General features: G+C 39.1%; 1 protein-coding gene across 6 annotated transcripts; it reads right to left on the bottom strand.

The window, feature by feature from the left end:
- Positions 1–3: 3 nt before the first annotated feature.
- On the bottom strand, positions 4–16,510 carry tnip1 (TNFAIP3 interacting protein 1). Of its 6 annotated transcripts, none has more exons than XM_022751964.1 (18): positions 16,428–16,510; positions 11,659–11,841; positions 10,908–11,051; positions 10,666–10,751; positions 10,431–10,490; positions 9,512–9,721; positions 8,381–8,475; positions 7,846–8,011; positions 7,463–7,555; positions 7,281–7,346; positions 5,671–5,802; positions 5,421–5,549; positions 5,209–5,343; positions 4,966–5,091; positions 4,736–4,816; positions 4,011–4,241; positions 3,666–3,750; positions 4–1,661 (listed from the first exon to the last, which is right to left on the bottom strand). In XM_022751964.1, the coding sequence occupies exons 2-18, from the start codon at positions 11,804–11,806 to the stop codon at positions 1,585–1,587; spliced, it is 2,064 nt and encodes a 687-aa protein (XP_022607685.1). In that variant the 5' UTR covers positions 11,807–11,841; positions 16,428–16,510; the 3' UTR covers positions 4–1,584. The 6 variants fall into 6 exon arrangements, with proteins under 6 accessions (XP_022607685.1, XP_022607684.1, XP_022607689.1 ...); XM_022751963.1 differs by lacking the exon at positions 16,428–16,510 and adding an exon at positions 12,864–12,961; XM_022751968.1 differs by lacking the exon at positions 16,428–16,510 and adding an exon at positions 12,864–12,961 and having other exon boundaries at positions 4,011–4,151.
- Between the last annotated feature and the right edge of the window lie 1,125 nt (positions 16,511–17,635).

Here is a 17,635-nt window from a genome sequence, read left to right as displayed (position 1 = left end):
ACAGACACTTAGAATAGATTTTATTAAGCCAGTCAAATACAAAAAGTCTCACATGTGCTTTTGCCTACAGCAAAAAAAGAAAAGGGGCTACAAACCAAAAAAAATACAACTGCCAGTAATTACAGCGTACCTTTCAAAGTGCAATTCTGATAATGTCTCATTTCAGCTCTTGTCCATCAGGATTTAGTTCCCTGTAACTTAATAACTTGTTTGATAAAATGGAACCTTTTTCAAATTCATCTGCAAACCTTTTAAAGCCCTTCGCCTGACTACCTGATATTCACTATACTAAGGAAATATTAATGGGTATTCATTTAAAGTGGCTTGATTTGAGATTAGATCTACCTTTTTAAAATAGTAACACACACACACACACACACACAGAGAATATCTCGAGGTATGGATACTGTGTCTCTTATCAGGGCTCTTGACTCTCTCTTGAAAGAGAGCAAAGCCAGACATCGTGGCAGAGGTTGTTCTCTGAGAAGCGGATGTACTGCAATAACACTGGATCTAGGACCGCCAAGTACTTGTGAAAATCTTCCCCTTTCTGCTGTTTGAGCAGAATTTGAATGTTTCTGTTCTACAACTCCTTCAGTTAATATGGAATAGCAGGTATTTGAGGATGAAGAGGGAGATGGTCATCGCTGCTGCCTAAAAGTTTGAGTGCTGTAACCTAAATGCTGTATGTTGGGGCTAAACTGTGGGCAACGGTACAGGATGCAGCAAGATAAGTATGAATATCAGAATGAGTGATCAAATCAATTGTGGTCAAGTACAAGTGTTGTGTTTAATGAGATTAGGTCCATCATCATGGGGAAAAAAAGGTTGTGTATGTATTGTGCATTGTGTATTGTGTCTGATACAAACATACAATGTCAATAGCTACAATATATTGGGATTACACTAACAACATAGAAAGAACAGCATTACTAAAGACAATGATTTACACTTAGTCAATGCAACTATCAAAACAGCAGGATATAAATAAATTATCAATAATCACAATCATGTTTTTGGTATGATACCATCAAAATTCATTTCCCCAAATTTTTGTATTTCAACAACCACTTTTGAACAGTTACACATATGGGACAGTTCTATAACATTGATGATAATGAAGAAATCTTCATAAATCAATCAACATTCACATTGTAAATTCTATGAGTCAATGTACCTATATAATCATTCATTGTTGGAATGAGTATATGTAGTCTTAGTCATATTGGGGAATGGCTTCCTGTAACCCTACAAGTAACAAACTAAGTGTCAAGTTGTTACATATTTGCAGAGAGACAATCACATAGGTATATTTTCTGGAAAAAAAGAACAATGTTAATTATTCCAACCTATTTAACAAATGACTTCAGTTCCTGATAAAAAAATTAAAATAATATTTCATGTATATATCAGAATAGCGAAGTGTTTCACAAATAGGCTTATAAAACGCAAGTATAAACAACATTACAATAGGATATCTACAGTTCAGTAGGAAAATTATAGATCAAATCACACCTTGTCAACTCAAAAACAAACTGATTTCATGCTACTACCCAGACTCCATTCGGTGGGTACGGTGATGCTTTAGTGCTTTCCAGGGTCAATGTTCTGTCGCTCCCTTTTTCCAAATCCTGCGGCAGCTGCTGCAGCTGCAGACTGATCTACAGATGCACAAAGGAAAAAGACAGTACTCTCATTACAGTCAAATTTTGCTCCTCCACACTTTTTAAATTGAATACAGTAGAAGTGGCCATTGTGTGGTGTAATGAAATAATCCAAAAATATACAAAAAGCCTAGGTGATAAGCCTAGGAATTCCTTGAAAAGACCAAACCCAATAATCAACTGATCCCCTTACAAGTATTGTCTGTGTAGCCAAAGCCAAATGATTTAGGTTTCATCTTTTTGGGCATAAAACTCCTAAAACACATAAATGGGCTACATCATTTTACTGAGTGACATTTATTCATTAGGATAAATGTAGTCTATTTTGAGTCAGTCCCACATACACCACCCTAATGCCACAAATACCCACTAGTAGGTGTTCATCCACAGCTGAAAATAGTCCCTAACCAATGTATAACAGCATGTACTACTGTTAGAGCTGTTGGCCTACATCTCCTCCTCCACCTCTGCTGATATGGTTAAACAACGCAGGCTAGTTATATGGGACTCATCACCCACAACATTAGATTATCACCACCTCTGACATAGAGGCTAATCTTAGTGTGCTGGCATCATGGAGGGAGAAACAGGGAACCCAGGCACACCACCAGCTCTACTTATAGCAACATAGTTATCCATCTTGGCTCCAGCGACATGAGGATGAAGCAGTCAGAGATCACCAAAGCTCGCCAAGCCAGGACGTTTGAGTTTGCCAGAAAGATGAGTCGGCGCAGCATCGATTAACTGTCTCTGGTCAGTTACCCGTGCGGGGTAATGATGATATATACAGTAGGCTTCCTTCTCTGAACCACTGGCTGGCTCATCATTATAGTGAGCAGGGATTTGGTTTTGTGGATACTCTTCCTTCTTCCTAGGGCTGCCCTGACAAAGTGAAAGCAGATGGATGGAAGCATCCTACTGGAGTAGGCTATGCTATTTTATCTAGAAATATAGACTGGTGTTTACAGCAGGTTTGACATTAGGCACTTGCTTAGTAGGTCGCAGATGATTAGAGAGCCTGCTAGGGTTATAGGAAGTTTTGGAGTCCACTGGTTTAGAAATTAAGTTTACTCAGGAAAATCCCCAGAGTGCAGCCTGACAGCCAGATTTATAACATTGAGACGAGATTTATAAATTTGTAAATCATCATACACTAACCACCATTCCTACCACACTCCCCACATTATCACGTGTGCAGCCCATCTAAATTTATTGAGCGGCCTACTAATATCAACTCCAGCCTTAACAACACCCTCAAACTTGGTTTCCTAAACATCATATCACAGTCTATTAAAGCATTACTGATAAACGACCTGATTCTTCACAATAAGCTGGATATGATTGGTCTTAAACCAAATATCGTCTTATTGGAGCAACCCCACTTGATTACACTAATGCACATGCTGCTCGAGCTACTAAGAAAGCTGGGTGTGTGGCATTAGTCTATAAATCCAATTTCAAACTAACCTCTAATCTTAAAGTGACCTTTAACTCTTTTAAGGCTCTTGCACTGAAACCAATTCTCCCAGTTATGAACCACCCTCTCCAGGATGAAATACCATTCCATCTTGTGGTACTTTACAGATCACTTGCCCCTTACTCACAATTTTTAGAAGAATTTGGAGAATTTATCTCAAGTCTTGTTATATACCGCAACGTCATTCTAATTATTGGTGACTTTAATATTCACCTGAATAAAGTATGATCCTTTATATCTTCTGTTGTGATTTGGTGCTTTATAAATAAATGATTGACAAAAAAAAAGCAAATTGGCTTAGGGCTGAGAGCCACACATAGGGTGGGGAAATCAAAAAGTATTGAGAGACGGACTGCAGCTATCAACACATTGTTGGTTTTGGTCTTTTTGTGACATCATTTTGTTGACAATAAGGTAAAATACAATAACACCAACTTTATCTTTTGAGCAATAAAACTGTACAAAAATGTGATTTATAACAAAATGTAAGAATTAAATATTGTATTTGGGTTGCTGTACTGTACCTGCGTTCTCTGGTGGTGGTCTTGAACTCTCTCCAACTGCTCTGGCCCCTCTGGGCTGTGAGAATGATGGCTGCCAAGGAAAACCCTGACAAAAAAGAAAGCACCACCTTAGTTCAAACCACTAAATATTCTCATTCATCATAACCAGCAGCCCTCAACTTTGCTGTAACCTAACAATTGTATTGAATGTAATCGTGGCTAGGTTGAGCTGCAGTTAGACCTAATTACATCTTGTTCCTCCCAACATGTAAGGGGAGTAGAAATAAGAGAAAAAAGAGCCTTGTTTCCTCAGTGAACAAGAGTCACTCCAGAGACAGAGACACAGGGGCCTTAGAGGACCCTTACCGGGGTAACAGGCTGGAAGTCTCGTACAGGGGGTGGTGCTGCTGCGGCTGCTGCGGCTGCTGCGGCGGCTGCGGCGCCTGCTGCATTGGGCATCCGGGGAGGGAAGTGTATGGGCCAGCCCTCAAGGCCCTGCGGTCCCACCTGCACAAAGGGACCACAGTAGGGAGGGCTCAGCGGGCCGTTCACTGAGCCTGACGTGGGGTCTGAGGTACGTCTTTCCTGCTGCTGCCCCTACGAGGGATCACAAGTACACACGTGATCCCCAATCAGTGCACGGTTGCTACTCTCAGCGAGCGCAGTGGCCCTGTCATGGCATGGGCCACTGCTGAACTTCAACCCTACTGCCGCTGCCTCCCACTGAGGAGTGTAAATGTTCCACCTGATCCCGAATGCACTGACAAACATGCTAGCTGGAGTGAGGCTCTTGTCCTGGAGTATTGATTTGTCCACTATGAACTTACTGCAGTCGACATCTAAGCGACTGCATTCTGTCACTAGGGGGTGCTAGTCTGCAATGTTTTCTACAACTCGTATCCTGCTGCATAATTTATCCCAAAGGCTTAAGGAGCAACTTTCAGTGAATGCCATGGCCCTAATTAAATGTACTTGAAAGAACGGCCAAAATGACCAAACACATCACCTATCCAGACTGACAGCACCGTTTCATTCACCATTTCAATACGTCTGCAATACTATCAGGCTCAAACCTGAGCTGCAGCCAGTACCTGTTTGTGATGCATCTGCAGTCTCTCCAGCTTACACCTCTCTGTACGTTCTCGCTGACACTCGTTCTGTGCCTGATGAAGCTGAACACACAACACATAATGAAAAAACAAAATAAACCCCACATTAGAGAGCAGTTTAGTTATAAAACATACTCAATGCAAGACACAAAAACTAAATCTTTCCCCATCATGCCACATACAGGAAAATATACTGTAAACACACAGTTTACCTGATTGGTCAAATTAGTAATCTGACCCTGGAGTCTCTCAACTTGCCGCCTCAAGTCTTCTTTTTCCTCATTCATTCGCTCTCTGTCACTCCTCTCTTTCCTGAAGTCTTCTTCAAAGATCTTCACCTGGAGTACAGTACAGTGATTAAAAGCAGTGAAGGAAGTGGAACAGGAATTGTATGAATAATTGCAGTAGAGCTGTGTATATGTGTGTGTGTGTGTGAGATTTGCTGCTTGTCTGACCTGTTCTTTTAGTACAGCAATTTGAGTTAGCAGTTCCTGTTTCTTCAGGTTATTGGCTGCATCTGCAAAGTTACCCTGGCCAGGTGGTTGTTGAGAGGATGAAGGGGAATGCAGGTTTAAGGCTTCCTCTAAAGCCTGATGTAGAAAAAAGAGAACAAGTATTACACAGAAATACGCTCATCGCTCTCTTTTTGCATCTCTTCCACACTCACCCTGTTGAGGCGTTGGATCTCCTTCTCCTGATACTCCCTCTGTTTGCTGAGGGGCAGCAGCTGATCCTGCAGGTAGCGAATTTTCTGTTTCAGCTCAGTGGTCTCAGAGTTGAGACATTCCTTTTCCCCCTGAAACACAACCAAAACACTGAAAACCCGTTCTTAAAGTATTCTGTAACATTGTTTTTGTCCTGTGTTTACTGGCTTTGAAATGTTTACACCTATGTCACTCGTGTCCTCGTAGTCTCACCTGCACATTTTCAATCTTGGATTTGGCCAGCAGCAGCTTCTTGTCATAGTCGCGCTGCCTCTGCTCTCGCTCTGCCTCTAGCTCAAGCACAGTTTTCTGGGACTCAGCCAGCCGTTGTCTAAGGTCTGTGATCTGTGGGACAATGTAAACCATTTAGCTGAGGACAGGATTCACTGAATCCACAACTCACAGTGGTAAGGTACAATTCTCAAAAACACAAACCAAAAAAAGAAAAAAAAGTGATTCAGCGATAACTCTCTGGTAAAGTTGAACGTCATCTGGTGCGTGTGTTAACATACATGGCGTAGAAATGTGTGTTGTGAAATTTTACATCAAGCCACAGCAACAAGGACATATTTGCAAACACACGCAGTTCTGTTTTAGTGTAAAATATGAACGAACCTAGTGACGCAAATGGATGTATCTAGGGTTCTGCGGTTTAAACCCCAGGCTGCATGGTGTCCCCGTCTCAACAAAGCGTGAATGTAGGTTTGTTGATGATTGTGGGTGTGCACAAGTGTAGGTGTGTGAGTATGAGAGTGTGAGAGTGTGTATATTTGTGTGTCTCTGCTGCCCTCTGACTGCACCATAGCAGGAAGTTAGTGGGTACCAGAGAGGTAAGGGGAATTCTTACTGTGTGACAGGCCTTGTGGTAAGTGTGTTCAGATAGCGAGCTATTGCAAGATTGCACCTTTTCCACTGGACAAGCACATACAAAACACACACACACACACACACACACACACACACAGACACACACAGACACACAGCCAACTAATGCACAAAAACTTTAGAGCCCTGTGTTCCTTAAAGATATTTCCGAATTACAAAATCTTTGCCTTCTGTCATTTCACTACTTTTCTCAACTTTAACAGTGGAATAATTGATCATGAATATTCCATTGACACAATGTAAAATGTGACCAATGGTGTCACAATGCTACAACTATTCATTCTAAAGGCATTTTCTGACTGTATAGTTCATCTATTTTATGGCCTAATTTATCCTTGTTTGGAAAAACTCAAATCATTTCCAAAATGTGTTACTCCTGATAACAGTAGCAATAGTAATTCATGAAATGAAGTGAGACCTAAGCATTTAAAACAATATCTGACCCTTAAGTTAACAGGACATATGGTTACTAAACTTAAATGAGGTCAGTGGAAGACACAGTTGAATAGAGTTCATTTTGAACCTAGGTACAGACAAAGGGCTGTCCATTCTAAGCACATACATTATTTACACTGATCAGCCACAACCTTAAAACCGGTAACTGGCTAATGTTGTAGCTGACTGGTGTTTATGGAAAATGCAGGATAAAAAGAACCCAGACGTGTGGAAGAAGTCTGAACTCTGACACAGGCCAAAGTATACATTTAAAAAAAAATAAAAAACATAAAAATGAGGAAAGAATACTTGGTGGGTTGGACTGAACTGACGTGATTTTACAAAATGGAACAAAGGTGTTAAACTTGATAAAAATGAAAATGTTTTTTAAAGGAATTCGGAGAGAATGAGGTATTTGTTCTCCTTCAACAGCTCTATATCAGTCGAGGACACTTCTGGGTCTTCCCACACCCTTCATAAAAGCTGTAAAGTCATTACTGTACCTTCTGTTCAAACTGTGACTTCATGGAGTTCCACTGAATGTCCCACTGCTTGTTCACCTCCAGTACCTGTAAGCAGCGCCAGAAAGTGAAACAAATGACACTCAACATATAGGAAACTAAATACACAGAGACTTTCCCCTATGGCAAAAGAGGATGAGCACTTAGTGCAAAAAAAGACTCACATCCTTTCTCTGCTTCTCCAAAAGCTTGATCTTCTTTTCATACACCTCAACATCACAAGGTTTAGTAGGGGTTTTCTCTGCAGCTTTTCCACTCTGGGGGCAACAACAAAACATTCCTAAATCCACAACATTCCTCCATTACACACCCACTTGTAAAGAGAGTTTACAAGAAGGGAAGTGTTAAGTCACAAATTCATCAAAAAAAACATTACTCAATGTATTTATAAAAGGGAAAACAAAGTTTGAAATAAAAATATATTTGTTATGTAAATGGGCAATTTTCATTCATATGAAGCAAAGTCTTGATGTGTGTGTGTGTGTGTGTGTGTGTGTGTGTGTGTGAATGTGTACAGAATAAAATAATAACTTTGCTATGTAACTACCTTCTGCGGTGTGGTGGCCTCCATCTTAGGTCGTACAGCGGCGGATTCCTCCTTCACCAGCTCCTCTTTGGCCTCTGGAGCTTCAGTGTCAGATGGGGCAGCAGATGCTGCTGACGCCGCTGCTGCTCCTCCAGTCACAAGCTCCTTAAGTTTCTGGTTTTCCAGTCTGAATCAGCAAGAAAATGAAAATGATAGTACATGTGAACAACGTCCTCCCAGAGTTTGCTGAAGTTTTGGTACAGCTTCAGGATGTCCTTTGGGAAGAACCTATATTACCCACTGAGAGCAAACATAGCAACAGAAAAAACTTGAGTAACCCCCTTCCATCAAAAGTGAAAGAATGGTCATCAACATCCAAGATAAAGTAAAGATAAGGTTGGGTTTTGTCTTAAAAACAGTAATGGGAGGTTGATTCACACTACATTCAAAAGATCAGGAGAAACAAAAGTCTCCCAGTTTAAAAAACAACCAGGGGAATGAAAATGAATGCAACTGTCTGTACCAAGTCAAATTAAGAGAGAAGATGAAACATTACCTCAGCTGTTCTAAGTCCCGATTCCTGATATGATGGTCCTCTTCCATTTTCTTTCGAAGCTCATTGTTCTCCTGTCTGAGCTGCTCACAGAGAGTCTATAACACCAAAATACACAATTAACACGATATTTAACTTCATTCTGTATAATACACAACAACATCAACCTTTTTTTTCCTATATATTCCCATACAGAACCTGAAGCAACTGCCTTTAACACAGTGGTTACAACACAAAAGGAACTTATATTAGAGTACTGTACATGGGTATGAACTGGATTCATGAGGAAATACTTCCCACCTCTATGACCCAAAATTTCTGACACATTTTCCTATATTTCACATTTTCATCTCACAAACTAACAACATGATGTTCTTAGTTTATGCAAGAGGTTTTTAAAAGAAGGGACAAAAAAAGAAAGAAAAAGAAAAAAAACATTAAAGTTATTAGTGCCTATGCACTCGCACTGGTATTAACTATGAATTAACAGCCCACTTTATGGGCCTTAAAATCTATATCAAATATTTTACATGGTTACTCTGCTTTTATTGTAAAGCACTTTGAATTTCATTTAGAAATTTGCTAATCAAATAAAATTAATTATGTTTAATGTGTTCAAAAAAAGTAAAAGTCCCTGATAAAGTCCAACCTAAATAAATCTGTCTAACTTGTCATCAAGTGTTGTGCATCAGTAGTTGCAGTTCTTTATGCTTATGTCATGTACATACGAGTGCTAAGCCCATATGAACTACTGTATAACACTGAACACTAAATATAACTCATCACATATATCATTACATTACGAACAAAGAACCTTGTTCTTTCTCCAGGGACAGAAAATATAAAAAAATTCCAGTCATCAGAGGTGAGGGGCATTTCACTGTAAAATATAGCTATTAAATTTTCATATCTGGCATGTCAGGAAAATCACATTGTAGTAATTAATATGCACCAGCCTGTGAACAGTTTCCAGTCAATACATTTCATTTAAAAATAAGTTAAATTTATCAAAATAAATCACTGTATGTTTACACATTTTCCAACTGTATGATGTTGATTAAAAAACTTAAATCTAAGGCGAGATGATCGCTTTGGCATTTTTTACTTTTGTCATACAGTTGTTTTGTTGCATACCTGTAGGAGGGAGGTCCTCTGTTCATTCTTTTGGACCTTAGAGGAAAGATGGTGAAACTCCACAGCCATGCGACCGAGGTGAGCCAACAACTGGTTCGGGTTGGACTCCTCAGCGAATATGCTGAAGGAGCTCTCTAGTCTCTTCAGCTGGCTCGCCAGCTCGATGTTCTCCTGAGGCAGGAGGGGGATAACTCCTGCCACTGACCCAGCCTGGAGATACCCACACAGGTAAACAGTCAGTCCTTCCTCTCTGGCTGATTCAGAGGGTGAGTAAACAATTACATATGTACTTCAAACAGCACAAGACTGACAGAGCAACATCATGTTACTACTTCTATTAAGAGCAGCAAACCAAACCAAATCAAACCAAAACAAGATTGTCCTGTTGGATTTAAATTTAGTCCTCAGACAAAAGATTAATGGTTACTTCAAACAGAAAAGTTGTGGTAACTGTGTTACTAAAATATATGGGAACTGTGTCAAGTTAAGCTACACAATTTCAAATCATGTGACAATCTAGTCAATTAGTTTTTTTTAGGCATTCTGTCCTATAAACACATCCCCTAGGATGTAGTGAGTGAATGAATCAGATGTGTAATTCTACTCAGTAATAATCCTGGACTTTCCCCAGGCTGACTCAGGCTGGAGCTACCAGTATTGAGTTTGTTGGTGAGTCACCACATCAAGGATACGTTCCTAATATTGAGGAAATGGCCATAAACAGGAAAGTTGAATTTAGGTAAAAATAAATTACACAAAATAAGTACTTTTGGGAGTTAGTGACAAGCGTATTTACCCTTTAAATATGCTACATTGTTTGTTAGAATGAAAGATTCTTCGGAACTACAAAAATGTGAGTTTCTATGACAGCTGGAAAATTATTAATTTTAATTTGTGTCACAACAAGTCTGGTACGTACAGTCAAGGCATCTGGAGTCTTGCCCTCAATATTCACAACTTCAAACTCTGATAAGGCCTCCTGTAAAAACCAAAAAGTAAATTGAATCATAGTGTATGCAGTGTCCACAAAGTAAACATCCAGTTGAGAGCTGCCAAATGTCAAGTTCTAGGCTCTTATAATGTCTTCATCTAGTGTTATTTACAGTTGTTCCTGCCTCAAACAAAAGCTCTCATATACAGTTCAAATTACTCACAGTGGGCTTCTCAGGCTGCAGGGTCTTCCCTAAACAGCTAGTTTGCTCCTCCTTCTGCTCTGCAGTTGGGTGTAAACAGGGTTTAACTGCAATAAGCCATACAAACACCAAGCTTAATCTAAGTTTCAGTAAAGCAGAACATTATACCATATAGTTACAACACTGTACGATGCAATAATCCACTAATATGAACATTTTTGCAAAGTTGAATTCATCATCATTATCAAGTCTGTGAGACTTACTTTGTGTCTCAGTCTGAACAGGCCCTCCCATACACAGACTGGCAGCAAAACTGGAGGACTTGAGGGCCTCGTTGTCTCTCACAAGTTCCTCCACTCGCTGCCGAAGCCTTGATGCCTCTGATTGAGACTCTTCCAGCAAATCACCTGCAAGTTTCAGAGAGATCTTTTCTCTGTCTGGCAGCACTTCACTTGAGTTTTGCTTGATCTAACTCTTAACTATCTTTTTTTTTCAACAAAGACCAGTAAGACTAAAAACAATCAGTATAAGCAGGCATCAAAAAGAATGTGATAGAAGTTCAGTGACAAATTACGTGCAAGTAACACTCCCTTGGTGAGTCACAAAAGGAGCAATTAGGCCATTGGAATCTTTTCAACAGACTTCTGATGAAGATCATCAGGTTATACTACATTCCACCTCATTTTCTGCACAACACATTCCTTCCCGCATTTGTATATTTTCACTGGAAACTCAGTCACGTGGTCTGTTATATAATGTCTTTGTGGGTGCATTAAGATAATATTATATAATAATAAATTTAGTGCTGTTAGGAAACACAGGCTGAACACAGATTTCTGTTATAGATTTTACAAAGTACAATGAAGAAATCAATGTCCCTGCATGTATACCAATCCCGAAAAATAAAATCCTCAGGTGTTAAGACATACAATGGATGTGCAATGCCAAAAAGCAGCTGGCATAAAGCCCTCTGTTCAAAGCCTTAAGGTAACTATGCTGTCTTTAGGAACCTACCTAAGCTCTTAAGTCCCTTCATGCGCTCCCTCAGTATGCTGTTCTCCTCCAATAGCTGTCGATAGCTGCTTCCCCCTCCAGCCTCATCTCTGGCCTTGACCTCACTCCCACCTGGATCATAGATGCGGTACGGGCCTTTCCCTTCCATCGCCGTCTCTCACTTCCTAGACATGGTCCTCTAAACTGTGAAAAGAAGACACAGTATTATTATTTTTTGACTTTTACAGAAAACAAAAACTGCTGATAGTAAAGTCTCTAGACGACAGACGGTTTGTGTCTACAACCCTTAGTGATAAGAGAACCAACTATGGAAACAAGTTTTTCCATTGCAAACAGTCACATTTGAACCCTACATTATAAATATACTGCTCATAGAGGCAAATTGAAACTAACAGCAACCAGCATTACATATCAACACACAAATATTCATGCAAAGGAAGGCAACAGCTGAACAGAAGCATTTGCTGTACAGTATTAAGGAAAATAACTTAAACATTACCTCTTGGTTCACATAATATAAAACAAGAAATCCCCTTAAACCACAACTTACACTGTAGCAATATTATAACCACATAGAATTATAGCAAATGGTGTTTCTGGTACCTCTTGATTGCAAATCAAATAAATATATCCTATTCAGACACCCCACTGTATGTGCTATACCCGCTCTGTCTCAGCTTACAATTTCTAGCAGGACGAGTGAAAACTATCGTGAAGAAAATAAACAACCGACAGCTTTGAGAGGACAAAAGCAGCAACATCATCACAGTGCTACACTGCAAGAGAGAAACATATGGCAACAATGTGCTAACGTTTGTGAAGGCTAAATATGACAACTACAACGTTCATATCCGAGAAGGAGAAAACGAACAAAAGCAGAGAAAAGAAAAGTAAATGTTACGTGAATCCTGCTAACAGACAACTACCCGACAGACGAGAGTCAAATACAGCATAATCTAGCTATTGATAGCTACCTTGATTGGCTGAAGAACGCTAATATTAGTTTTCGCTGTTGTCATGCAAATTGCTAGCAACATCCTCGTTAGCTGTCGGCTATAGCTAACGCTAGATGACAGTGCGGGACAGGAAGCCGCCAGATCCTCTTATTTACGCACTACAGATACTTTTATCGATGCAGTAAGTCAACCTGAAAGCGGAGTTAAACGATAAACCAAAGAACAAAGAGGTGTCTTTTGCCTGGATACCTTTCAGCTCGCAGTGGCCTCTCGTCTCTCTGCCAGACTTCTATTGCGGAAGTGGTCGACTGGTCTATGCTGTAAGCAGGGAAATTCCACCTCGCGACATTACCTACTGCGGTGTAAACAGCGATGATTGACAGCCCTACGGACCAATCAGGGTGCAGCACTCAATCAGCGGGCACCAGCAGGAGCCACTGACTGTAATGTAAACACTGAAGCGAAATTCAGACTACATGGTACTGATTTTACAAGAATTATCAAGGCTGCTCACATCGTGGACTTTTAAATATGTAAATGAATATCTCTATATACATCAACAATGGCTCATATGACACAGTGGCACTTCGGTGAGTAATAATGACCAGTCAAAAATAAAGCCTGATTTACAGTAGCCTATCTCAGGAGTAGTTGTGATTTTAATTTAATAATTCCTCATTCTTCTGTTTAACTCTTGTAACACATCCTCTATAGTTTTGGGACAAACCCGACCATTTTCACCGAATGACTTTTTTTCCTTCATTGATAAATTTAGAGAAGGGGCTGGTGGGGGTTTCTGTGATTGCATCACATATTTCCTCTGAAGTAGCAGGGCAATAGGCTCAAGTTACACTGAGCTTTTTGAGACCACACTCTAGGTTAACAGGAAATATTTGGTCATAATTGAGTAATCTGACATCATTTTCTCAATTAATCAAATATGTATCCGGTCTGTAAAATATGAGAAAATACCGAAAAAATGCTGAAAATACTAAAAAATGGCCATCAGACTTTGCCATACCCCAGGTTGACACATGCAGGATATCTTTGTCTAACTAGAAGTATAAAACCCAAAGGTATTCAGTGTAATACCACAGAAGACTGCGAGGGTGGAAAAAAGATCTTAATAAAATCACTTGAGCAATTAATCCAGTACCAAAATATTTTCAGATTAATTTTCTCTCTATTGACTAATTGATTAATTAACTAATCATTTGCATTGTTTGTAAGTAATAGGCCTATAATTTTCTGAAATTTGAGTGGAATGTAAATTTAAGGCTAGGCATGTCTACATTTCTCAGATTAGACAACCCACTACTAATTTGGTAAAATAAATAAATAAAAAATTAAGAGGTGGCAACACACTAAAATATAACAGGATCAATCCAAAATATTTGTTTTGTCAGTTTAGTGCAGGTGTAACTCCTGTATCAAACTGATATGAAACTCTGCCATTCAGTGCTTCATGCTATCTAATTAGTACATGGATACATCAGTGTATTCTAAAAAATAAAACACTTACGATGCTAAATGTACATATACTGTTCCACATTGTGTAACTTGTATGTTGGCCTTATCAGCCCTGGTATTGAGATGTTGATTGTTTATCACATATTACACAGGCTGGTAAAGCAATTACAACATTTTTAAAAAATATTGTTTCAGTCAGGTTAAGTACAGTAATAGTACAGTAGTACAAGTCCAGTAATAATTACAACATGTTTGACTAAATTATTAGAACTATAGACCTATTTCAGGCCCTGACCGACCAAACATGAATAATTTAGAGCAATAGTGACATCTTGTGGGAATTAACAAACAGGTAATCTGTGGCCATATTTCTTCCTCAGGGAGTTACATTCCTCAAGACCATTCCTTGGTTAACTGGTAGCACTAAGTATTTCTGATGTAATTCAGCATGTGACCACAAACAATTAGTATAAACCACTCAAGGGTTCTTGATAATTCTAACTGGATTATCTGTATGACTAAGTATGTATGTTTGTGTAAAGGGTTAATTTAAATACCAAAACGTCTTTCATGAATCACAAGTAAAAGCATATCACTGCTTATCAACAGAGCCACCATAATGATTTTCAGTTTCAGAGTATCAGCCTTGAAAGTTTTATCGCAAAGCATGCTGTGTTAACACAGGAAACACCCGGTTTGCAAATTATTTTACACTCTACATGATGTGATTCACAATAAACCTAAACTAATCAGAATCACACATTTGTTTTTCTCTATGTAGCTACCGATACTACTTCCTGTAATGAAAAAAGAGAGCAGGTGAATGCCAGTAATACTGAACTACTGAGAACAACTGACTATGTTAACACTACTGTAATAGAGAAACCAGTTTAGAAATACCTTTAACAATTTAAAAACCTGTCATCATACTGTACAGAAAGAGAACAAGTGAGAAAACAAGAGTGTGGGTAAACAGCTTGTAACATATGTACTCCGTCATGGCTGTGTGTGCTTATAAACCTTATATGAAAATACTTTTCATACATTAAAATGCTGCTTAAATCGATTTAGATGGCGAGTAATGAGTCACATGCATCAAAAAAATCTACATACAACAACTTATAGTATTTGGACCAGCAGTGACCAAAACACTGGTAAAGTGAGTGAACGTGTTCCCGGGGGAGAGTCGTCAGTCAGCCACAGGAAAAAGCAAACACACAGCTCATATGGCTCACACACACAGAGGTTGTTTTTTCCTCAGTCCTTTGCCTGTCACCAAACACCTTGTCCTTGTTTATTAGTGCACAATGTTTCCATGTCAGGCTAAAATAATGATTAGGCTGGTGACTCTGAGCCTGCCAGCAGAAAAACAAAGGCCCGAGGACACAGGAAATGCCGCCCATCATTTAGTCCTGCTGGCCAGCAAATTGCACATTTTGTTTTCTTCCCCTACCTACTTTTTCCAGAAACATTTTAAAGCATTTGCCTCATTGCACAACGACAGGAGAGTGAGCAGATGACATGTGAGAGAGGATAATCATCAGACTGAAGCCCACACTGTCACAAGTATGCACCTCATCCTGTTGAGACACAAGGACAGTCTAGTCTCCCATCTCCCACTAGAAGCAGAAATCAGCAGCTGATAGTCATTAGCTCTGTGCTACTTAATACAAAATGTTCTTTTGTTAGCCAACTAGTGACTCGGGCTGTCTTCTCGAGGCCTTAAACCCGGGACATCCTCGCTCTCTAATGCTATGCAAAACATGTGCACTGGCACCAGATATGCTTCAATTTTAACTCTTTAACAGGCTCTTTGTATCATTTTCGACAGCAAATCTTGTCAAGTACACGTCTCTCTGTCTCTGTCTCTCTGTGCATAATTTATAATAATGATAACGAAAATATCTTTTTAAACTGCTGTTTGTGTTATTCAGTCTTCAATTCCTTTCTTTCTTAAAATATTGTCATTTTTTTCTTAACATGGATTTGCCAACGTGTCCTGTGGAATATGATGATGATGTGTTATAATGAATTACAAACTTAAACTTAAAAAGCACATTTAAATCAGATTTTAAATAAACATATAACTTAATAAACTGCAATTAACTTTTTTGCTTATATAGTAGTTGCTTCCTGTAGCCAGTAAATACCACACAATTACAGAGTTAATGGCATTTTTACTAGCATATAGAGCAGTAGTCAGTATTTTCACTGTTACATTTACCTTCCACGTTATGTTCCAAACAGAGGATGACAACACTCACCTCAATGACTAGATGAAAAATTATTTCAACCCGCTCTAAATGTTCTGTTACTACTTAAAACAAATAAACAACAACTCACCCACACATTCAGCTTGTGTCGGAGAGGCAGTTTTTAAGGAAACTGGTGAATAGGAGAGAAGCAATTTCACTGTGAGACTTGGGGAATTCCCATAACCCAGTAAAATGGCCTGCACTGTACGCCCAGCCTAAACAGAACCTGGTGTGTGTCCAGCTGTGTGGTGCCTTAGTGAATAACACAACACATGAAAAACACCAAAAATAAAAATAAATAAATAAATGTAATAAATTTTTGCACAGTAGCTCACAGCATGTACATCACGCTGCTCACGTCAATGCATTTCAACAAAACTGAACAAACAGAAGAGGCCACAAAGATATGTCACATCACGTGATGAGCAGCATTCAAGACAAATGTGAAAATGACCTCTAATATATAATATGATAATATAATTTAATATAACTTGTGTATACAGTAAAGTACATGCAGTACAGAACATGGCTTGGTTGCACAATAACATCACGATGCCACCATCATTGTGGAGACTGTAGATAAAAAAGTCAAAGCTGACTGAAGCAACACCAATAATTCTCTCTGAGGACATAACAGCTTTGAAATATGTAAACTACGGTCTGTTTAATTCATGCTGTACAGGCTGATCTCAACAACACCACAGAACAAAGTTCCCCCGACCATTAAAAGGGAAATTCAAAGAAGTGTATATTTTGACACCGAATGCATATTAACAATGTGCTATTGAAGTAATCACTTAATCTTTTATAATTATCAGCAAATGGAGCAATTTCAGGTTGGGTGTGCCATTAAAACCAGAGTGTGGCTGACTGCTGCAGACTCTATTTGTTGCCTAGGATTTTGGCGTGCAGCAGGGGATTTCCTCGCCACATATGTCTTTTTTCTTCTTTCCTCTTTTAACTCAAAGATGGCCTGACAACAGCTGCGCTCACACATACGCAATGAACTGAGACACTGACAAGAACAGACAGCTGTCTTGTACTTTTTCTTCTGCATTAGCAAGTATACAACTCCAACTGAGACACATGAACTGAAGTGTAATGTTAATACAGAAGAGTGAAAACGACGTTTTATCTTTGCTCATTTACATGCGTAGGTGTATAGATGTTTGTTCAGTGATGGTAGGTAGACAGGTGGCTGAGGAAGTCATGCTATATCTCTACAGTGTGTTTGAATGTAAACAAGCAGAGTAGTTTTTAATTCAAAATGGTAAAAGAAAGAGAAAAGACATCACT

This window comes from Seriola dumerili, unplaced genomic scaffold, assembly GCF_002260705.1.
Source record: "Seriola dumerili isolate Sdu_G_001 unplaced genomic scaffold, Sdu_1.0 BDQW01000161.1, whole genome shotgun sequence".
Lineage (NCBI taxonomy): Eukaryota > Metazoa > Chordata > Actinopteri > Carangiformes > Carangidae > Seriola > Seriola dumerili.
This window is presented reverse-complemented; position numbering and strand designations above follow the sequence as displayed.